At 42.9% G+C, this 23,483-nt stretch overlaps 2 protein-coding genes across 4 annotated transcripts; one reads left to right on the forward strand and one right to left on the reverse strand.

The window, feature by feature from the left end:
- Positions 1 to 1,443: 1,443 nt before the first annotated feature.
- On the reverse strand, positions 1,444 to 23,320 carry POLG2 (DNA polymerase gamma 2, accessory subunit). Of its 2 annotated transcripts, none has more exons than XM_030800397.1 (8): positions 22,625 to 23,320; positions 17,405 to 17,531; positions 17,177 to 17,282; positions 15,319 to 15,492; positions 9,993 to 10,133; positions 6,855 to 6,935; positions 3,947 to 4,047; positions 1,444 to 1,644 (listed from the first exon to the last, which is right to left on the reverse strand). In XM_030800397.1, exons 1-8 carry the CDS (start codon positions 23,184 to 23,186, stop codon positions 1,479 to 1,481), a joined length of 1,458 nt encoding a protein of 485 aa, XP_030656257.1. In that variant the 5' UTR covers positions 23,187 to 23,320; the 3' UTR covers positions 1,444 to 1,478. The 2 variants fall into 2 exon arrangements, with proteins under 2 accessions (XP_030656257.1, XP_030656258.1); XM_030800398.1 differs by lacking the exon at positions 1,444 to 1,644 and adding an exon at positions 3,112 to 3,825.
- LOC100604641 (ATP synthase subunit f, mitochondrial-like) lies at positions 16,048 to 16,314 on the forward strand. 2 transcript variants are annotated; one of them, XM_012501377.1, is made up of 2 exons: positions 16,048 to 16,168; positions 16,286 to 16,314. In XM_012501377.1, the coding sequence occupies exons 1-2, from the start codon at positions 16,048 to 16,050 to the stop codon at positions 16,312 to 16,314; spliced, it is 150 nt and encodes a 49-aa protein (XP_012356831.1). The 2 variants fall into 2 exon arrangements, with proteins under 2 accessions (XP_012356831.1, XP_012356830.1); XM_012501376.2 differs by having other exon boundaries at positions 16,048 to 16,314.
- Positions 23,321 to 23,483: the final 163 nt, after the last annotated feature.

The raw sequence follows: 23,483 nt of genomic DNA on the forward strand, positions 1-23,483 counted from the left end.
TCCAGCCTGGGTGACAGAGCGAGACTCCATCTCCAAAAAAAAAAAAAAAAAAAAAAAAAAAAAGAAATAATATTCAAGGAGGCCAGGCGAGGTGGTTCATGCCTGTAATCCCCATGTTTTGGGAGGCTGAGACAGGAGGATCACTTGAGCCTAGGAGTTTGAGACCAGCCTGGGCCACACAGTAAGACCCTGTCTCTTAATAAACAAATTTAAATAAATGGAAGGGTGGTATTAGCGGATGAGGTGGGACTGGCCAGAGGTTGATTGTTGGTGGTGCTAGATGATCAGTACATAGGATTAGTACAATTATATGTCTACTTTTAAAATTCTCCATAATAAAAAAAAAAGCGTAAAATAACCAAAACAAGCCTAGGTGCAGTGGCTCAAAATGGTTATCCCGCCACTTTAGGAGGTCAAAGCAGGAGGACTACTTGAGGCTCGGAGTGAAAGACCAGCTTAGCCAACATAGTGAGACCCTGTCTCTACAAAAAAAATTAAAATTAAAATTTAAAAAAAAAAAAAGAGAAAAACCTACGAAGTAAAATCAATTAAGTTAGCCAAATTTTGAAATATTTTACAGGCACTATCAGTTGGAATTTTTGTCAAGTTGGTAACAATGGGATATTTTACACAATCATATCAACATTAAAAGTTAAAAGATTTCTTATAAACATAGATATTAGACAGGAAACAAACTGCAACAGATGACATCTAACATATATTTTAGTTGCTTTTCAAAAATCCATAAATACTCTAAGTTTTAAAAGTTTAGTTTTAGGTTAATTTTTGATATCTGACAGTATAGATGTGGCAGATTCCATAAAGACCTTTTCCTTCCTGGTAACAAAGCCCATTTCTAAGAGAGTAAGATACTATTGCAGCCTCAAGGGATAAATTGCGTTTAATCTAAATCAGATCATTTTCATTCTCTTGGATAGTGACTTGTCTAGAAATTATCATGTGATTTAGTTCTGACCAAAGAGATGTAAAAACATCTTCTGACTGGGATGTCGGGAAAAGTTTTTACTTTCCTAATTTAAAAGGGAAGAGTGTTGGCTGACTAGCTCTTGTCTCTTTTTCTCCTAACTAAAATGATAATTAGGCTGGAAATACAGCAGCCACCTATGATCCTGAAGCAACAATTATAAACACCAGCATACTAAACATGGCAGAACAGAAGGGAAGTGCCTGGGTCCCTAACTATAGAAACAGTAATACTAGCTTTGGACAGTCTACCCGCTAGAGTTCTTGTATGCGAGAAAAACAAACCCCAATTTGCTTAATCCAGTATAGTAGATTTTTGTTTCTTGTAGCTGAACATATTCCTGATACAATGAAAGACATCAAAAATATAAACACTGAATGAAAGCAAGCACCACAAATGTCCACTTTATAAGTGCAAAGGGGCTACAAATAAATCTAAGTGAACATAAGACAACCAAATTAGGAGAGAAGATTCATTATACAAATATAAAAATCTATACATTCTTAGCTGATGATATATACTTAATCAAAAAGTCTTTTAATTTGGATATATGCATCATTTCCTTCATTGTGGTGTCTCTGCTTCTCAGATGTATTAATCCATTCTCCAAAGTAGTTTCAGTAATCAAAACTGTGAAGAGGATACTCATTTCATCATACCTAAGAAAAAAGTAGTTAAACAGACACATGAGCACAAATGTAAATGATAAATTCCTCCACATTGCCAGCTGTAATTCAGTGTCCATGCACTCTCAAGAGTCACAAACTCAGGGCTTGAGGGTGGACCAAAAAAACCCAACATTTTTAAAGTTTCTGAATCGTATTTAAAGTAAAATTTTCAGACAGTTTCTAACTTATTGCTAGAGCTGAAAAGTCATAAAAGAAAATAAAATCTGAGAATAAACACTGGTACCTCAACACATCATTTGGGGTGATATCACAGATGAATCTCATAATAACCTCAGCCTTTTGGTTCTTGGATGCAATCCAAGAACAATTATTTTAACTGAAGTCTCTTACAATAAACAATATTATAATAAAGATGCAATTTGGTATAACAAATTATACCAAAATCATGTTTCATTTATTACTGAGTATGCTAGCTTATAGCTTCTAGTTCAGCAATAACCAAACAGACAGACTCACGGCTGACCTTCTGTATGCTTGTCAAGTCACACTATCTCATTACTGTTTATTTCCTTTGTAGGACTCCCTCAGAAACTTTTTATTTCTCTGTTTATTTATTGTCTATTTTGTCCTACTAGAATATAAGCTTAACAAGAATAGTATGGCTGGGCACGGTGGCTCATGCCTGTAATCCCAGCACTTTGGGAGGCTGAGGCGGGCGGATCACGAGGTCAGGAGTTTGAGACCAGCCTGGCCAACATAGTGAAACCCCATCTCTACCAAAACTACAAAAAATTAGCTGGGTGTGGTGGCAGGTGCCTCTAATCCCAGCTACTCAGGAGGCTGAGGCAGGAGAATCACTTGAACCCGGGAGGCAGAGGTTGCAGTGAGCTGAGATCACACCATTGCACCAGCCCAGGCAACAGTGTGAGATTCTGTCTTAAAATAAAAAAAAAAGAATAGTACATTTTTCTATCTTGTTCCCCACTATATCAAAGTGCATAAAACACAGTACGTGTTTAATAATATTTTCATAAAAATATCCTGGGACAATAAAACCTTTACCACATAAAGAACAACTGCCACATGGCTCAAAGGATAAGATTTTAGAACCTGAGAGGACAAGAAAGTTCAAGTGCTGCCCCTTCATTTTACACATAATAAAACCATTAGATGTTCTAATTATAGAAAACTACTTTTCTCTGGACATCATCTGAAAGGTGTTTTTTTTTTTTTTTTTTTGAGAAGGAGTCTTGCTCTGTCGCCCAGGCTGGAGTGCAGTGGCTTGATCTCAGCTCACTGCAACCTCTGCCTCCTGGGTTCAAGCGATTCTCCTGCCTCAGCCTCCCAAGTAGCTAGGACTACAGGCACAAGCCACCATGGTCAGGTAATTTTTTGTATTTTTAGTAGAGACGGGGTTTCGCTATGTTGGCCAGGCTGGTCTTGAACTCCTGACCTCAGGTGATCCGCCCGCCTCGACCTCCCAAAGTGCTGGGATTACAGGTGTGAGCCACTGCGCCTGGCCTGGAAAGTGTATCTTAACAAATTTTCAGAGAACTGAAGATCAAAACACAATGCTTCACAACTTTTCACCCAAAAGATACATATTCAACACAAAAAACTTAAAAAAAATAACAAGAATGGATTACTTTATTTAAAAACAACAATTAATGAAACAGCATGGAGTGAGACTAGACACAGAGAGCTCAATTAGGAGATGATTTCAATAATCCAGGCAAGAGATATTGGTGACTCTAACTTGGGTAGTGGCAGCGAAGACAGAGATGGATTTGAGATACATTTAGGAAGCAAGCTGACAGCATTTGGTGATAGACTGGATGTGGAGAATAAGGAAGAGGGAGGAGTTAAGGATGATAGCCAGTTTCTCTGTCTTGAGCAATTGGGTGAACAGAGGTGCCAATCCCTTAGAAGACTAGAACAGACTATCCCTCCAGAATTGAATTCCCTTTCACTCAGTCTCAGAATGGACCACAATGCCAGCAAAGAAAGGCATTCCACTCATATTCCTTCAGTCTTGATTCAACACATGCTCTCTACATACATACTTTCATCCATAAGTGGATAAGCTGATGTATACATACTTCATGACATTAAGTCTTGGAACTGCACATAGCATGTGCTCAAACATACTTGCTGAATACTGTTCCCTGCTGAGGCAATTAACGAAGTACACATAGTTCTGTAAAAGGGAAACTGAGGAATAATTTAAAATTATATTTTATATATAAATCTAGAAGAGATTTGTTTCTGCAATTCATAAACATAATCAAAAACTCTTGAATAAATAACTCTTTAATGAAAATACAATTCTTACTTTGAATAAAGTTGTTCCAATGAGGACTGCACAGTTTCCAAATAACCAGGCCACACAGAAATCCCATTTTCTAGTAACTCATTAAATAGCCCTTGACAAACCTAGAAAGAAATAGAAAAACTTCAAATATGAAAAAAATAATGGTAGCTAGAGTGATTATTCTATTTCTGTGAAGCCACAAATCACCCTCTTCAATCTCTAAAATGGGTATGTTTCTTTAATTATGTGATGTTAATGTTTATAACTTCCATATCATATACTTTATAAATCGTATACTTCTTCTGAAAATGAACTAATTAAGCATAGAAAAGCTGAGTACTAAATGCCAATCTTCTGAGAAACTTGTATACCAAATAAGAATTTTTATTACCCTTAGTATCATTCAAAACACAAACAAAATCAAAACAGATTCTGTCAGAAAAAAACCAGGAGATCCAAAGGGCTGTATGAACTCAGAGCCCTCATCTGAGAGGTGAGACCTGAGCTCTAGGTTATACCACCAAGTCAGGAACAGGCAGAAGAGCCAGGAAAGAAAAAGGATGAGGAAAAGGAGAGTGGTACTCCAGAAGCCAACCACGGAAATTTTTCAAGAAGAGACTGATCGACCAATTTCACTGGAATGCTGGAGACAAAAGCTTGACTGGAAATACAGAAGTAATGATGAATAAATGACATAGTAAGCTTTACTGTTTTCTTAACAAGCAATAGGCAAGCAAAACAAAACAAAATTTAAAACCCCCTTAACAGTCTAGCACCAACAGTGCAGAGCCGGGTTCCTCACCCTGGCACTGCTGACCCAGGGTGTTTAGCAGCATTCCTGGCCTCCAGGAGAGGCCCGCAGCACCTTCCCACTCTTATGACAACCAAAAATCTCTCCCGACATTACTAAATGGTGACTGAGCTACAGCATCCTAGGAGCTTCCTAGCTATAAGGGTATTAGGGAGGCTGCCATACTCTGGGAGAAAATGTGGGACATAAGCCATTCTCTTCTCCTTCTTTGAGTTCACTCTCTCCCATCTTCCCAGACCTCTCCACAGAAGCCAGGGTCAGAAAGCTGGGGGACTCTCAAAGTCTTTAAATCTTTTTACTTTCCGCATTCAGGTCTAGGCTGGGTCTCAATCACCCAGACAGAAATGACGACTGCTGAAGGAGTCTCTGGAACGAAATGAAAGCCATCCCCCATGGCCTTTCTTAAGAGTATTTAATCATTAGAACAAATTAGAAAAAACAAAATAAAATTATAGATCTAGAATATCTGAATATAGTCAGTTATCAAAAGTGTAAGTTCAAAGGGGAAAGGCTACGGCACGGTGGCTCACGCCTGTAATCCCAGCACGTTGGGAGGCTGAGGTGGGCGGATCACTTGAGGTCAGGAGTTCGAGACCAGCCTGGCCAACATGGTGAAACCCTGTCTCTACTAAAAATACTAAAAAATTAGCCAGGTGTGGTGGTGTGTACCTGTAATCCCATCTACTAGGGAGGCTGAGGCAGAATTGCTTGAACCTGGGAGGCAGAGGTTGCAGTGAGCCGAGATTGTGCCACTGCACTCCAGCCTGGGTGATAGAGCAAGACTCCATCTCAAAGAAAATAAATAAAAACATAAAAAGTTCAAAGAGGAAAGAAATAATTCACTAACGTGTTACAAATACTTTAATTACTATGTCTACTCACTCACTAAAAAAATGAAACTATGAATGGGCATGAACAGCAAACCCACTGAATTGTATTCAGCTTCTTTAACACACTTCAAAATTATATATAATCATAGTACTTACCCACAGTTCATTATTTAATTAAAGCTTTTTTTTTTCTTTTTCCTGAAACAGGGTCTTGCTCTGTCACCCAGGCTGGAGTGCAGTGGCGCGATCTCGGCTCACTGCAACCTCCACCTCCCGGGTTCAAGTGATTCTTGTGCCTCAGCCTCCTGAATAGCTGGAATTATAGGCACACACCATTATGCCCAGCTAATTTTTGTATTTTTAGTAGAGACCAGGTTTTGCCACATTGGCCAGGCAAATTAAAACTTTTTTTTTTTTGAGACGGAGCCTCTCTGTCGCCCAGGCTGGAGTGCAGTGGCACGATCTCAGCTCACTGCAACTTCCGCCTCCTAGGTTCAAGTGATCGTCCAGCCTTAGCCTCCTGAGTAGCTGGGACTAGAGGCATGTGCCACCACGCCCAGCTAATTTTTGTATTTTTAGTAGATGGGGTTTCACCATATTGGCCAGGATGGTCTCGATCTCTTGACCTCGTGATCCACCTGCTTCGGCCTCCCGAACTGCTGGGATTACAGGCGTGAGCCACTGCGCCCGACCTAAAACATTTTAAAAAGCAAATGAATCAAAATAAAATTTTTTTTTGAGACCGAGTCTCGCTCTGTCGCCCAGGCTGGAGTGCAGTGGCGCAATCTCGGCTCACTGCAAGCTCCGCCTCCCAGGTTCACGCCATTCTCTTGCCTCAGCCTCTCTGAGTAGCTGGGACTATAGGCGCCCGCCACCACGCCCGGCTAATTTTTTTTTTGTATTTTTAGTAGAGATGGGGTTTCACCGTGGTCTCGATCTCCTGACCTCGTGATCTGCTCGCCTCGGCCTCCCAAAGTGCTGGGATTACAAGCATGAGCCACCGCGCCTGGCCAAAATAAAACTTTAAATGGCAAGCTATCAAGTTTACTTAGAGTAAGGGTTAGGTTGAGCATCCCTAATCAGAAAATCCAAAATCCAAAATGCTCCAAAACCTGAAACCTTGAGTTCAAAGGAAATGCTCATTAGAATATTTAAGATTTTGGATTTTTGGATTAGAGATGCAAATATACCAAAAAAATCCGAGATCCAAAACGGTCCTGGTCCAAAGCGTTTTGGATAATACTCAACCTGTAATTAAAATCATGACATTTAAACTCATTTAACTCACCTGTCTTAGTTCCAATGTGGGGCCTCTTCCTACATCCAAAGCAACCTTAATAGGGGCTAAACAAGGGTGAAGTTTAAGTACCTAAGGCAATTAAATGGGGGAAGGAGAAGACAGGAAAGGGGAAAAAGCATAGTTTGTTTAAATATAACACAAGTTTAAATATAACACAAGTATTAACAAACAGTTTCTTAACAGTTACAATTTTCTGTGTGAAAATAGAAGTTAGCTGAGGTCACAAAAAAACCACGTAGTAACATATTCAGCTGCCCCCCCCCAGATTTCTCCGCTTAGATGTTTGGCAGAAAGAAATTAATTTGGCCAGGCATGGTGGTGCATGCCTGTAATTCCAGCACTTTGGGAGGCTGAGGCAGGTGGATTCCTTGAGCTCAGGAGTTCGAGACCAGCCTGGGCAACACGGTGAAAATTTCTACCAAAAAATTACAAAAAAATTAGCTGGGTGTGGCGCATGCCTGTAGTCCCAGCTACTCAGGCGGCTGAGGTGGGAAGAATGCTTGACCCGGGAGGTCAAGGCTGCAGTGAGCCAAGATTGTGCCACTGCACTCCAGTCTGGGCGACAGAGTGAGATCCTGTCTCAAAAACAAAACAAAACAAACAAAAAAAAAAAACAAAGAAATTAACTTGAGACCCTCCCATTTTCTGACAACTCCCTCAGTTGAAATGCTTCTTCCAAGCATTTTGGACCCTACAAGCCTGGACCACATTGCTTACTATTTCAACTTTCTCTCTCTTGTCAAAACCTACTGCTCTTTATATATATATCTTTTTTTTTTTTTTTTTTTTTTGAGACAGAGTCTTGCTCTGTCGCCCAGGCTGGAGTGCAGTGGCGCAATCTCGGCTCACTGCAAGCTCCGCCTCCCGGGTTCATGCCATTCTCCTGCCTCAGCCTCTCCGAGTAGCTGGGACTACAGGCGCCCGCCACCACGCCCGGCTAATTTTTTTGTATTTTTAGTAGAGACGGGGTTTCACTGTGGTCTCGATCTCCTGACCTCGTGATCCACCCGCCTCGACCTCCCAAAGTGCTGGGATTACAAGCATGAGCCACTGCGCCCGGCCTTATATATATTTTTTTGAATTAAAAAATTTTTAAATGAAATTTGCTTTTTTGTTTTGTTTTGTTTTGGAGACAGGGTCTGGCTGTGTTGCCCAGGCTAGAATGCTCCACTCACTGCCTCACTGCAACCCCCGCCTCTGGGCTCAAGCCATCCTCCCACTTCAGCCTCCTAAGTAGCAGGGACTACAGGTGCACGCCACCACGCCCAGCTAGTTTTAGTATTTTTTTGTAGAGACGAAGTTTTGCCATGTTGCCCAGACAGACTGGTCTCAAACTCCTGACCTGAATGATCCACCCAACTTGGCTTCCCAATGTGCTGGGATTATAGGCATGAGCCATTCAGCCCAGGCTACTCTTCTCATTCATTAATCCATCCAACAAACATTTTAATACCTCTGATACCAGGAACAGTTCCAGGTGCTAGGGGCAAAAATCTCTGTCTCTCGTGGCAGGGAGAGACACAATAAAAATAAGTAAATAATATATGTGAAGGTGGTAGGTGCTAAAAAAGGAAGAAGATGGAACATGCTGGCAAGGGGCAGGCTGGGGGAGGTTTTCAGCAACTTTAAGGTGGTCAGAGAAGGTCCTCTCCCTATGGTGACACTTGAGAAAACACTCGAAAGGAGGTGGGGGGACAAGACGTGGATGATGGAGAAAGAGCACTCTAGGCAATGGGGAATACAAATGACAGGGCTCTGAGCTGGTAGCATCTCCGGCATGTTCTAGAAATAGCAAGGTCAGTGCTGCTGGAGCAGACTGAGTGAGGTGGAGAATAGCAGATCAAAAAGAGGGCTTCAGATTTTCCTGAGTGAGATGAGAAGCTTTCCTGAAGTGTTCTGAGCAGAGGAGCAACATAACATGCACCTTTTAACAGGGCCACTCTATCGGGGGAGGAGGGGTGGTGGTGGCTTATAGCAGGGTGGTAGCAGTAGACAGGCTAGGAAGTGGTCAGACTCAGGATATGTTTTGAAGTTAGAGTCAAACAGGATTTGCTGATGGCTTGGAAGTGGAGTGTAAGAAAAAGAAAGGATTCCTTTCTTTGCTAGCTACACACCATTTATAAACCCCATTCCCCAGAACAATTCTATGATCAGACTTCTCTATGGCTATAGCAGGTTAAATGAACACTGCATAATAAATCACTTAACTAAGCAGAGTGGTTTCCTACAAACTCATGGTTCCCAATCCCAGCTGAACACTCAACTCAACATTACTTGTTAAAACTTTTGATTTGGGGCAGCTTCCTTTTATGTTCAAAGGATATATGACTATTCCCCACTTGTGCCATTTAAACCCCCACTCTTCCACATTTAAACTAATAGTGCCTCCTAACTCCCTGAGAAAATAGAGGGTATCAGTAAAATGTCCTTCAAAGGCCAAAAAGCCCAGTAGCCTCTTTATATCTCACTATCCTTTTTTTCTTCCCTGTTTCAAATATCTCCTTTTCAAGACACATTCTTCTACTTGGGCTCCTGATCCCATCCTGACCCCTCCTGTTTCCTTCATCTTGCCCCATTAATCATTTCTTTTCTCTCCTATAACTTCAACTTCTCCTCTCGATTTTCTTTGACCCATAAACATGCTCCAAGCGCATGTTCATGCACTAAAATCAGCCTTTCCAGGCCCACATCTAGCTCCTCTGATCCAGGAACCAGCCATGTGGCACACGACCAGAAGCCAGATACCTGGGGCAGGGAGGTCAATAGTACAGGTCTCCCTGATCCAGATCTTTCTTCCTCCTATGTACCAATGCTTCAGCTTCTGATACAAATGGAAGCCCCCAGTGGAAAGGTTCAGGGGCTAGGAGTCATAGAGACAGCTGTCTGTTCACAATTAAACAGAAATGCCTTTGGGATTACTTATTAGGTATGCCTTATTGTATTCTGTGAGAACCTGATTCTTATTCCTGTGGCCAGATTCTAAAAAAACTGAAAAATACTTAGACTACATGCACTAAATTTATTATTCAGAGTTTATGTTAGAAACCAAGCACACTAACATTAAGAAAAAAAAAACAAACCCATATTTTTACTTTCCCAAGTCTATCTCTGAAATATCAACAGCACCTTTCTATGAAGATTTTTCTTTCTTGTAAAGGAGTTCTCCGTCAGCTGGAGAGAATCATAGAGGTAGGCTAGCATGCCTCGGTCTAGGTCCCCATTTACAGACAGAACACAAGGAACCACATTTTTTCGTCCATCTCGGCCCTTCACAGAAAAACAGAAGAAAAATAATCATTTCACAGAACTTTTTTCGTTTGTTTTTGAGACAGAGTCTCACTCTGTCACCTGGCCAGGCTGGAGTGCAGTGGCATGATCTCAGCTCACTGCGACCTCTGCCTCCCAGGTTCAAGTGATTCTCCTGCCTCAGCCTCCCGATTACATATTTTAGACTTACACGATCAGAATATGAAAGTAAAGTTTTACTTTACAAAGCACCCCCTCTGTACCAGGCCTGTGGTAGGCACTGGGCCCATGAAGGCGATAAAGATGCATTCTCTGCTCTCAGTGAGCTCAATGTTTCATCAGCGACGCCCAAATGTGAATTTTAAAACTACGGTGCTTGGTTGGACTCTATCACAGAGATTCTGAACGAACTCAACTGGAGTGGGACCTAGGCATCAATTTTTTCAATAGCCCTACAGACTATTTTTTTTATGCTTCCGAGCTGAGAGTTAGTACTCAGAAAGGTAACACTTTTTTTTTTTTTTGGAGACGGAGTCTCGCTCTGTCACCCAGGCTGGAGCGCAATGGTGCGATCTCGCCTCACTGCCAACCTCTGCCACCCGGGTTCAAGTGATTCTCTTGCCTCAGTCTCCTGAGTAGCTAGGACTACAGGCGTGCACCACCACATCTGGCTAATTTTTTCCTATTTTTAGTAGAAACGGGGTTTCACCATGTTGGCCAGGTTGTTCTCAAACTCCTCACCTCAGGTGATCTGCCCACCTCAGCCTCCCAAAGTGCTGGGATTACAGGCGTGAGCCACTGCGCCTGGCCTAGAAAGGTAACACTTTTAAATAAAAATTGTTTGCTGATTATTCAGAAGAGGCCTTAGGGAAAAAAATGGTGTGCTTTAGGGAAAGGGGTTTGGAGTATAATTTTCTGAAATGTAAAGTTATTTTCATAAAAAAAAATCTTTTAAAAACTTACTTTTTGCATTAAAGCCATAATTATGAAAACAAACTACATCATAGTACATGATATGAATTAAGTATTGATAAACAGACTTACTTCTCCTCTAAACTGAAGAGGAATCATTTCAAATTTCTTAAAAATTTCAATCCTAGAAATTTTTTAAGTTTTGGATAAAAACAGTTCCACTTTCTTCTTTCTTTTTTTGTAAATCATTGTTCACCTGGATATTCACGTAATTTTTAAAAATACTTAAATAACCACCTTTGGCTAGAGTCACAGAACAAAAAAAGAAAAAGAGAAAACCCCACAAATTTAAATCCTCAGCTTGTTAATTATTCATGATCAACCACAGTCTTCATTGATACATGTATGTACTGACATTTTAAACCTATTTGAATTGCATATGATACTTTAAAGATTCACAAGAATTTGCCCTCAAAGGCAGTAAACTTTCTGATACCTGGGACTCTATTCTACCAGCTGTATTTCACAGTTATAGAACTGATAGTTAATAAGATAAACTGGGCTGGGAGCAGTGGCTCACGCCTGTAATGCCAGCACATTGGGAGGCCACGGTGGACGAATCACTTGAGTTCAGGAGTTCGAGACCAGCCTGGCCAACATGGTGAAACCCCATCTCTACTAAAAAGACAAAAATTAGCTGGGTGTGGTGGTGCATGCTTGTAATCCCAGCTACTCGGCAGGCTGAGGCATGAGAATCACTTGAACCCAGAAGGTGGAGGCTGCAGTGAGCAGACATTGTGCCACTACACTCCAGCCTGGGTGACAGAGTGAGACACCATCTCAAAAAAAAAAAAAAAAAAAAGACAAACTCAAGTATTGAAAGATTCTGTGGTGCGATGTGAATCAAACAAAATCTAAATCTGAATCTTTATGAAGAATGCTTTAGGCTGGGCACAGTGACTCACTCCTGTAATCCTAGCACTTTGGGAGACCAGGGCAGGAGGATCACTTGAGCCCAGGAGTTTGAGACTAGCCTGAGCAACATGGCAAGATCCCATCCCTATTTAAAACAAACAAAAAAGATTGTTTAATTTTTTTTTTTTTTTTTGAGACGGAGTCTCGCTCTGTCGCCCAGGCTGGAGTGCAGTGGCGCGATCTCGGCTCACTGCAAGCTCCGCCTCCCGGGTTCACGCCATTCTCCTGCCTCAGCCTCCCAAGTAGCTGGGACTACAGGCGCCCACCAACACGCCCGGCTAATTTTTTGTATTTTTAGTAGAGACGGGGTTTCACCAGGTTAGCCAGGATGGTCTCGATCTCCTGACCTCGTGATCCGCCCGCCTTGGCCTCCCAAAGTGCTGGGATTACAGGCTTGAGCCACCGCGCCCGGCGATTGTTTAATGTTTTCTAAGTTTTTGAAAATTGGATATCCAACGTCAGGATATCTGGTGGCAAGTCTTCCAACAATATCCGATTTCTCACACCATCCAGAATAAATTCTTTTCTATCCTAACTGTTCTTCAGCCTTTATTGGTCTGCTTCACTGTTCTCTAAAAAAATATATTTGGACATTAACTATAAAATCAACTAAAAACAGATACAAAATGGCCTAAGAGGCTGGGTGCAGTGGTTCACACCTATAATCCCAGCACTTTGGGAGGCTGAGGCAGGAGGATCACTTGAGCCCAGGAATTCAAGACCAGCCTGAGCAACACAGAGAGACCCCATCTCTATTAAATAATTTTAAAAAGAGAAAGAAATGGCCTCAGAAACATTTCAAGAAAGCATACTAAATGACAGAAATTCTACTTAATATTTTATAACGTGTTCAACTAATGATGAATAATTTTGTGAACTCTGGAAACAGAAAAGGAACAATGTCATGGAAGAGAAAAATTTCTGCAATAGGAAAACTCTTCATTAGTGAAAACGATACCAATAAAAGAACAAAATAATCTGGGCATGGTGGCTCACACCTGTAATCTTAGCACTTAGAAAGGCAGAAGCAGGAGAACAGCTTGAGCCCAGGAGTTCAAGACCAGACTGGGCAACATAGTGAGACCCCATTCTTCATACAAAAGAAAGAAAGAAAAGAACAAAAGAAGAGACTAATAGCCACATCTTTAAATCCCTAGTCACAAAGTTGAGCTGTGCTTTAACTATGACAATTAACCAATAAGTTTCATTTGAGAGCTGAATACCCCAAAATGAAGTGCGATGGTGGTGGAGTTAAAGGAAAATATTCACCAATTAAGCCTCCTAGTTTTTCATTAGTTATTCATATTTAAAAATTCCAGCCTGGTCAATATGGTGAAACCCTGTCTCTAAAAAATACAAAAATTAACCGGGCATGGTGGCGCACACCTATAGTCCCAGCTACTCAGGAGGCTGAGGCAGAAGAACCACTTGAACCTGGGAATCGCAACACTGCACTCCAGCCTGGGCGACAGAGTGAGATGCTGTCTCAAAAAATAAAAATTAATCTACTTTCTACTCATTATATATGAACTCCTATGTTTTTGCTATATATTTTTTCTTTTTTTTTTGGAGACATGGTCTCATCCTGTTGCACAGGCTGGAGTGCAGTAGCACAGTCTTGGCTCACTGATGGTCCTGGAACAATATATTGCTACAAAAGGTAAGGAAGTGCTTGTCAAGACAATGATGGAAATATGTCAAAAGGACACTGGCCAAGTCTAGGACAATTTGACCATCAAAATATATAATGACAGTAACACACTGTAACCCTCTGAGAAAGTAATCCGTGAAATACCAATTTAAAAAAAAATAGGGGAGAAGGAAAAGCTCTACAGTACATTGCTGACCAGTAAATCTAGAAGGAATGATGGAATTTGTTTTTTCTTAAAAAAAAAAAAGGGAAGGGGAAAAAAACACCATTGGCAAACCTCATTGTAGTAACTGATTTGAGCAAGAATCATCAAGGGATGCTGCAATCATTAAGGCAAAATTTGGTGACATGGCCAAACATGGTGACTCATTCTTATAATCCAAGCATTTTGGGAGGCTGAGGCAGGAGGATTGCTTCATCCCAGGAGTTCGAGACCAGCCCGGGCAACAAAGCTAGACCCCCTCTCTACAAATATTAAACCATTAGTCGGGCATGGTGATACATGCTTGTAGTCCTAGCTACTTGGGAGGCTGAGGCAGGATTGCTTGAGCTCAAGAGTTTGAGGTTGCAATGAGCTATCACCACACCATTGTGTTTCAGCCTGAGTGACAGAGTGAGATCCTGTCTCAAATAAAGAAAAAAAATCACCATTTGGCAAACCTCACATTAATAACTGATCTGGGCAAGAGTCATCAATGGATGCTGCAACCAGTAAGGCAAAATTTGGTGACAAAGAAATTATCTGCATCATCTTAAAGTATCTGCCCACAACACTTATTAATTACTAGTTAATTTTTTTGTTTTTGTTTTTTTTTTGAGACAGCATCTCGTTCTGTCGCCAGGCTAGAGTGCAGTGGCACGATCTTGGCTCACTGCAACCTCCACCTCGCAGGTTCAAGCGATTCTCCTGCCTCAGCCTCCCAAGTAGCTGAGACTATAAGGGCAAGCCACCACATCCAGCTAATTTTTGTATTTTTAGTAGAGATGGGGTTTCACCACATTGGCCAGGATGGTCTCAATCTCTTGACCTCATGATCCTCCCACCTCGGCCTCCCAAAGTGCTGGGATTACAGGTGTGGGCCACCGTGCCTAGCCGTTAATTAATAAGTACAAACTATTTATTAGCTTTACACTGGAGAAATCTAGTAGACACCATCTTAACTAAATGATAAAAGTTAACATCACCAGTAACACTCCTCATATGACACACTGAGAAGAGAGCTTCTCAGTACTACCACTTCTGTAGTACTCCTGACAAAAATACATAAATCACATGGAAACAGCAGACAGATCCCAGGCAGGGCATATTCTATAGATTAACTAGACTGTACTCTTCAAAAATGTGAAGGTCATGCAAGACAAGAGGAATTGTTCATTTGAAGGAGTGTAAAGGCATATGACAACTAGATGAAAGATAAGATCTTGGACCTATAAAGGCCATTATTGAGATAATCAGTTCAATTTGTAGGGCTCTGTGGCAATAGTGGATTACTGTTAATTTCCTGATTTTGATGGTTGGATTGTAGTTATGTAGGTGAGTGCCTCTGCATCTGAAAAATACACAATGAAGTATTAAGACACCATGTTTGCACCTTATTCTCAAATGGTTCGGAAATGATTATAGAGAATCTGGGTAAAAAATACATAGGAGCTCCAGGTAAAACATACATGTAATTTAGACACATTGCCAGGATACATGTGTAAAAGTTCATGATCTCCTAGGTTCCACAGGGTTTCTATTAGCTCCTTTCCCCAGGGAAAATTGTAGTAAAGTTTGTTTCCTTTCCGGCCTTCTTCATCCTGGCAGTCACTGCTGCTGAAGTTAGATGGACTCATGGCAAACTGGAAAAGAAAATTTAAGTTTGTCTTAACATACTTAAATAAATGCTAATTTAACTCCCATAATTATCTGTAAGAATTTAAATTGTCTGATACTTTTTATTCAGCAAATATGCGAAACTAGTCAAGTCCCGAATACGAATTTTAAAATTTATTCTAATTTACATTTTTTTTTTTGAGACGTGTCTCGTTCTGTTGCCCAGGTTAGAGTACAGTGGCTAGTCACAGGTACAATCATAGCTCACTGCTGCCTCCTACTGCTGGCCTCAAGCAATCCTCCTGCCTCAGGATTCAGAGTAGCTGGGACCACAGGTTGCTGAAATTTAATTTTTAAAAAGTGAAAATACTGGCCAGGCGCAGTGGCTCATGCCTGTTATCCCAGCTCTTTGGGAGGCTGAGGCAGGGGGATTGCTTGAGCTTAGGACTTCGACACCAACCTGGGTAACAGAGCAAGACTTCATCTCTACAAATAATAAAAGAAGTTGCAGTGAGCGGTGATTGTGCAACTGCAGTCCAGCCCGGGCAAAAGAGTGAGACTATGTCTCTAAAAAAACCGAGATGGAGTCAGTTGTACCAGTGAAGGACAAGAAACTTCTGGAGGTCAAACTAGGGGAGCTGCCAAGCCAGATCTTGATGTGGGACTTCAGCCCTAGTGGCCTTGATGGAGCGTTTCAAAGAGGTTACTACTGGTACTACAACAAGTACATCAATGTGAAGAAGGGGAGCATCTCGGGGTTTACCATGGTGCTGGCAGGGTACATGCTCTTCACCTACTGCCTTTCCTACAAGGAGCTCAAGCACGAGCGGCTACGCAAGTACCACTGAAGAAGACACGCTCTGCATTCCCCCAGCAACCTTCCTGGCTGGAGCCCCTCCATAAGGAACACAATCTCGATTGTTGCTGAATCCTTTCATATCCTAATGGGAATTAACCTCCAAATAAAAGATGACTGGTACTTGTGGGAAAAAAAAAAAAGACAACAAAAATAAAATAAAATAAAAAGTGAAAATACTGAGTATATTGCTTAAAATATTGTTTTTTAGTAGGAAAGAACTACAGAGAAAAAACTGTTGATGTTATCCAGCCTTTTATGGCCAATGAAGAAGAGGGGAAGTTAACCACGACTAAAGTGGGATAAAGAAGAAAGTATCACATAGTCCTCATTCTTACCCTTCTGTGAAGTTCTTGATGACTCGTGATTATTTCATACAGTTTAAATGGGTATTTGGGGATGTTTGAGTTGCAAAATGGTAACATAACACATGGCAAGACAAAAATGCTTACTTCAACTCTTTTTTTTTCAGTGAGTACTAAAACTTGATCATCAATTACAGAGCCATTTTGACTAATATGGAAAGTTCATGGAGGTAGGTAGCAAAGGCTGAAGCTGTGACAATGGTCAAGGGTCAAACTCTACATCAGCCAGGAATGCTAGGTGAGGGCTTTGAATTTTACCTTATACAGAAAGGCTAATTAACAAACACATCTGAGCCCAACAAATGTTTTTACCAAAGTAACTTTGTAATCTATAACAATGAAAATCGTTACAAAGAGTTTTCTTATTTGTATAATACATTAATAGCTACATACATCAAATAAAATTTCCTGTATGTCAGAAGAATTACCACTGACACATTAAGACAATTTATCTATTAACTATTAAATTAAAGGTAATTATTGCAGTACCTTTCTCCACCACTGGAGTCGATGACGTAACCAGAAATCAAGCCACTGGTTTGAAGTTCTCGCAGGAGTAAACCATACTAATGAAGCTTCAGTCTTCTCACCAATTCTTTAGATATAAAACATATCAAGAAGTTAGCTTATGTGAAAATTATATAATTTATCCCAAGTGGAAATGACTGGTTTTTGACTATTTAAATACAAGGTCAAGTTATTTGCCACTTTTTATACCTTTTAACACCATTTGGTAACTGCTTAGTGTCAAAAACAGGATGAAAACACACTCCAATCTGAGCAAGGCCATAAGGTAGCCTCTTGTTTACCAGATCCAGGCAATTAACATAGTGTTCCAAGGCACCTGTCAAAAGATAAATCAATCATTGTATACATCTAGTCCACAAACCCAAATCATTTTTGTCAATAGACACATTAATAGTAGTAATAATGTTAACACAGCAATACAAATATCATGGAGCTATAAAGACAGATTTTGGCCGAGCTTGGTGGCTCACGCCTATAATCCCAGCACTTTGGGAGGTCGAGGTGGGCAGATTGCTTGAGCTCAGGAGTTCTGAGACCAGACTGGGCAACACAGCAAAACCCCATCTCTAAAAATATACAAAAATAAGCCAGGCATGGTGGTGTGTGCCTTGTAGTCCTAGCTACTTGGAAAGCTGGGAGGTGGATCACTTTAGCCTGGGAGGCCGAGGTTGCAGTAAGCTGGGATGGTGCCACTGTGCTCCAGCCTGGGCAAGAGTGAGACCCTGTCTTAAAGAAAAAAAAAAAAAGACAGATCTTATTGATCACCACTTAATTCTAGGTAGTTTCACCCCGACTTTTTAGTTTGAAGATTTTCTTTTTTTTTTTTTTTTTTGAGATGGAGTCTTGCTCTGTCGCCCAGGCTGGAGTGCAGTGGCATGGTCTCGGCTCATTGCAACCTCCACCTCCCGGGTTCACGCCATTCTCCTGCCTCAGCCTCCCGAGTAGGTGGGACTACAGGCGCCCGCCACCACACCCAGCTAATTTTTTTGTATTTTTAGTAGAGACAGGGTTTCACCAGGTTAGCCAGGTTGGTCTCGATCTCCTGACCTCATGATCTGCCCGCCTCGGCCTCCCAAAGTGCTGGGATTACAGGCGTGAGCCACCGCGCCCAACGAAGATTTTCAAATCTATAAGAAAGTTGAAAAAATAATAAACATCCATATACAATGAACACTTGTATACCCTTTACCTAGATTCATCAATTATCAACATTTTGCCACATTTTTTTCTTGTTCACTCCCAAATACTGCAGCATACATCTTCTAAAAATAAAAATATTTCCTATATACCATTATAACACCATAAAAAGTTAACCATAATACCACAATATAATCTATTTTTTTTTTTTTTTTTTTTTTTTTTTTTTTTTTTTTTTTTTTTTTTTTTTTTTTTTATCTAACATATGGCAGATATTTTATTTGTTCCAATTTTCACCCCAAATATCTTTTACTGTTCTCTTTCTTTCCAGTTAAGACTCATATACTGCCTTCTGAGTAGGTTTCTTTCATCTCTTTGAATCTAGAACATTTCCCCGGCCTCCTTTCCCCCTTAATTTTGCTATTAGTGACACTGACTTTTTTTTTTTTATTTTTTTTTTTGCACACAAAACAATAAACATTTTCTAAAAATACATACAAACAAAAAGATGCGTATCAAACATATTAGGAATGTTGCACATGGGAAGTCGGGGAATAGAAATGGGGGGTGGGAATTAAAATAAATGAGAGAGGGACTTTATATGGATCAGTGATAATAACTCAATCCTCTATTTGATAAAGAAGAAGGAGAAGGAAGAGGAAGAAAAAGAAAGTGGGATAAAGGATCAGAAAGGGAGGAAAATAGAAAAAATTGGAGTATGACTCCAGGGTAGACCTGTTTTGTTGTCACTGAGTTGGTTGGTTGGTTTGTCTGTTGTATTTTTCATGTTTCGCCATGTTGGCCAGACTGGTCTCGAACTCCTAGCCTCAAGTGATCAACCCGCCTCGGCCCCCCAGAGTGCCGGGACCACAGGCGTGAGCCACCATGTCCAGCCCCCACATTGCTTCTGGCCTCCGTGGTAGACCTCCCAGACGGGGTGGTCGGGCAGAGGCGCTCCCCACATCCCAGACGGGGCGGCCGGGCAGAGGCGCTCCTCACTTCCCAGACGGGGCGGCCAGGCAGAGACGCCCCTCACTTCTTCCCAGATGGGGCAGCCGGGCAGAGGTGCTCCTCACTTCTTCCCAGACGGGGCGGCCGGGCAGAGGTGCTCCTCATTTCTTCCCAGACGGGGCGGCCGGCGGAGGCGCTCCTCGGGGCGGAGGCGCTCCTCACTTCCCAGACAGGGCGACTGGGTAGACGCGTTGCTCATTTCTTCCCAGACGGGGCGGCCGGGCAGAGATACTCCTCACTTCTTCCCAGACGGGGCGGCCGGGCAGAGGCGCTCCTAACTTCTTCCCAGACGGGGCGGCCCGGCAGAGGCGCTCCTCACTTCTTCCCGGACGGGGCGGCTGGGCAGAGGCGCTCCTCACTTCCCAGACGGGGCGGCCGGGCAGAGGCGCTCCTCACTTCTTCCCAGACGGGGCGGCCAGGCAGAGGCGCTCCTCACTTCCCAGACGATGGGTGGCCGGGCAGAGGTGCTCCTCACTTCCCAGACGATGGGTGGCCGGGCAGAGGCGCTCCTCACCTCCCAGACGGGGCGGCGACCGGGCAGGGGCTGCAATCCCAGCACACTGGTAGGCCAAGGCAGGCGGCTGGGAGGCGGAGGCTGCCGCGAGCCAAGACCACGCCACCGCACTCCAGCCCGGGTGAGCGAGACTCCGCCTGCAGTCCCAGCACCTCGGGAGGCGTGCAGAGCACTCGGGGTCAGGAGCTGGAGAGCAGCGTGGCCAAGATGGTGAAACCGCGCCTACAGGGAAAGGAGAAAAAGCAGGCGGCGAGTGCCGGCAGTCACAGGCAGTCCACGGTGCGGGGCAGCAGCGAGCCGAGTAGATGTGAGCCTGGGCCACAGAGGGAAAAGGAAAGACGAAAGAAAGAAAAGAAAGAAAAGAAAGGAAAGGAAAGGAAAGGAAAGGAAAGGAAAGGAAAGGAAAGGAAAGGAAAGGAAAGAAAGAAAGGAGGGAGGGAGGGAGGGAGGGAGGGAGGAAGGCGTGACACTGACTTTTGATGTGAGTCCAGGTTAGTCATAGATTGTCTCACATTTGGGATTTGTCCAATTGTTTCCTTATGATTTAATTTCGGCTAATCATTTTTAGCAAAATACTACATAGTAGATGTGTGTATCTTATTGCATCATAACATGAGGAACATGTTATCAAATTATTCCACTACTGGTGACACCAAATTTGATTACTTGGTAAAGTAGTAAATATCCACTCCCCAATAATATCCTGCTCCCCAACAGTATTTCACCCAATATTTTAGAATCCATTGATGACTGTTGCTTGAATCAATGATATCGGGGATTGCAATATCATGAAATGGTGAATTTTCTAATGTATCTTTCCTTCTACATTTATTCCATAGCTTCTGTAAAAACATAAGCTTTCTCTACCTCTTCCCTCCGCCCCCGACCTCTAGGCTCAATTATTTGTTTTTGATTAATACTATTGACTCTTAGATTTTAGTCAATGTGTTATGAACCATTACCATTAATATTTATCTTAATGTTCAATTTGTCCTAGATGTGGCCAGTGACAACCCTCCTCAAGCCAGCATCTGTGACCTTTTTATATGACCCATTAGTATTCAAGCAATTCTTTGCTCTTTAGCACCATAAAGTGTTTCAAACTCACCTTGTACTTTCCCTAACTCCAGACCTGGAATCAGCCATTTCTCCCAGTACTGGTTCATCTTAGAAACTAAGATCTGGAGGCTGGGCGCAGTGGCTCACACCTGTAATCCCAGCACTTTGGGAGGCCGAGGCGGGCGGATCACAAGGTCAGGAGATCGAGACCATCCTGGCTAACAAGGTGAAACCTCGTCTCTACTAAAAATACAAAAAATTAGCCAGGCGTGGTGGCAGGCACCTGTAGTCTGTCTAGTCCCAGCTATTCGGGAGGCTGAGGCAGGAGAATGGCGTGAACCCGGGAGATGGAGCTTGCAGTGAGCCGAGACTGCGCCACTGCACTCCAGCCTGGGCGGCAGAGCGAGACTCTGTCTCAAAAAAAAAAAAAAAAAAAAAAAAAAAAAAAAAAAAACAGGAACCAGGATCTGGGCACTAGGTGTGCTCATTGCTACTGAGAGTCATTGCTTCTAGGAACTTTCAACGAAGACAGTTAGGAAATATAGTTTTAAAAATCATGAGGCTGGGCACTGTGGCTCACACCTGTAATTCCCGCACTTTGGGGGGCCAAGATAGGCGGATTGCTTAAGCTCAGGAGTTCAAGACCAGCCTGGACAACATGGCAAAACCTCATCTCTACGAAAAACACAAAAATTAGCTGGGTGTGGTGGCATGCGCCTGTAGTCCCAGCTACTTGGGAGGTTTGAGGTGGGAGGTTCACTTGAGCCCCAGAGGTCGAGGCTGCAGTGAGCCACGATCACACCACTTCATTCAAGTCTGGGTGACAGAGTGAGATCCATATTCTATTTTAATTTACTCATATTCAATTTTAATTTACCAATTCATATTTACCAATCCATATTTAACATTAGTTTATACGTACCTTCTTTTACATATTATCTCTTCTTTTACAATGAAAATCTTGGTTCCTAATAACAACTAACCCAACTATTTGAATTTTTTTTTTTTTTTTGAGACGGAGTTTTGCTCTTGTCACCCAAGCTGGAGTGCAGTGGCGTGATCTCGGCTCACTGCAACCTCTGCCTCCTGGGTTCAAGCGATTCTCCTGCCTCAGCCTCCCAAGCAGCTGGGATTACAGGCGCTCGCCGTCACGGCCGGCTAATTTTTGTCTTTTTAGTAGAGACGGGGTTTCACCATGTTGGCCAGGCTGGTCTCGAACTCCTGACCTCAGGTGATCCACCCGCCTCTGCCTTCCAAAATGCTGGGATTACAGGCGTGAGCCACTGCGCCCGGCCTTGATTTATCCTATGATATACATGAAGTAGTTTCAGAATTATAATTTCAACATTTCTACTTAGAATAAATCTAAGTTCAAAATGTCTTTGTAGTTCCTTATGCACTTAGACTACATTGCACTAAATGACAGCACCGTGTTCAAAAGTTGCCCCGTGAAATTGAGAGCGTTCTCAGGTCCTTCGGACAGATTCTTTAAGGAACAGCAATGATTCCATGGACCAGTTTTCTCCAGGGTAGAGCACTGTTAACATACTCGACTACTTCAAAAAGATGAGGACTAGCTAACTTCCTTGCATGGGAATAAAGGGTCAGTTGCAATCCCCAAGATCAAGCAAGACTGCCTCGCCTTTCCACCCGACACCTGTTTTGAAGCATGAAATCGTGAAGCATACCGTGAAGAAGGTTCTCCCGTAGTTTCCCAGAAGTTTTTAATACGTTCTCAAGAAATGCTACTAGCTGTTCCTTACTCAGCTCTTTGTCTTGCAAGATTTCGCGTAGAGTTTCTGCAGAAACTAACCTGAAGGCACTGTCCCCTGGTAGCAAAGGGCCTGGTTCGTGGTGGAGGGCGTCCACCGGGAATACCTGCTCCCGGAACACCACCACCGAGGTCCACCATTCTGCGGCCAGGTTCTTCCGCAACTCTACGCCCAAGGGTCCGAAGCCGGGGTGGCACCCACTCAGAAGAGAATCCCGGCTAAGCTGCTGCTTGCTTCCACTTAGGAAATGCCTTCTCTGACAGATCTCTAACAGCGCCTCGCTTCCCTCTCCAGACCCGGGGGCTTCTGGGTGCTCGCCGTTCCCCTCGAGCTCCGCGTGCGACTTCACGTGCCCTCCTTTGGAGCTACTCCTTTCCGTCAACAGCTCCGGCTGCCCCGCATCTACTCGACCCCCAAACCCAGACAACAGGCACCTGCAGACCTTATGGCAGGCCCTGACGGCTACACGAGAGCGCATCTCTCTCCGAAGTTAAAGAGCACACTCTCCCATCACTCAGCGGATCCCAACAAGCCGCCACTACCGTTAACAGAATCCGGGAAGGCCAGGGCGCAGGCGCAACGGAGGTGAGCGTGCTTGCGGGCGGCATGCCCCACCCCGGAAGCGCATGTCTGCGTTCCGGCCGCAGCCGTCCCCCGCCCACCATGGCGGACGCCGGCTCGGATGGTTCTCTACTAGCTTGACCTTCGCGTCGCGCCCCTCCCCTCAGATTGATCTTTTTCTTTCCTCGTAAGCACCAGTAAAGGTTATTCCCAC

The sequence above is a fragment of the Nomascus leucogenys genome, chromosome 19 (genome assembly GCF_006542625.1).
Source record: "Nomascus leucogenys isolate Asia chromosome 19, Asia_NLE_v1, whole genome shotgun sequence".
Lineage (NCBI taxonomy): Eukaryota > Metazoa > Chordata > Mammalia > Primates > Hylobatidae > Nomascus > Nomascus leucogenys.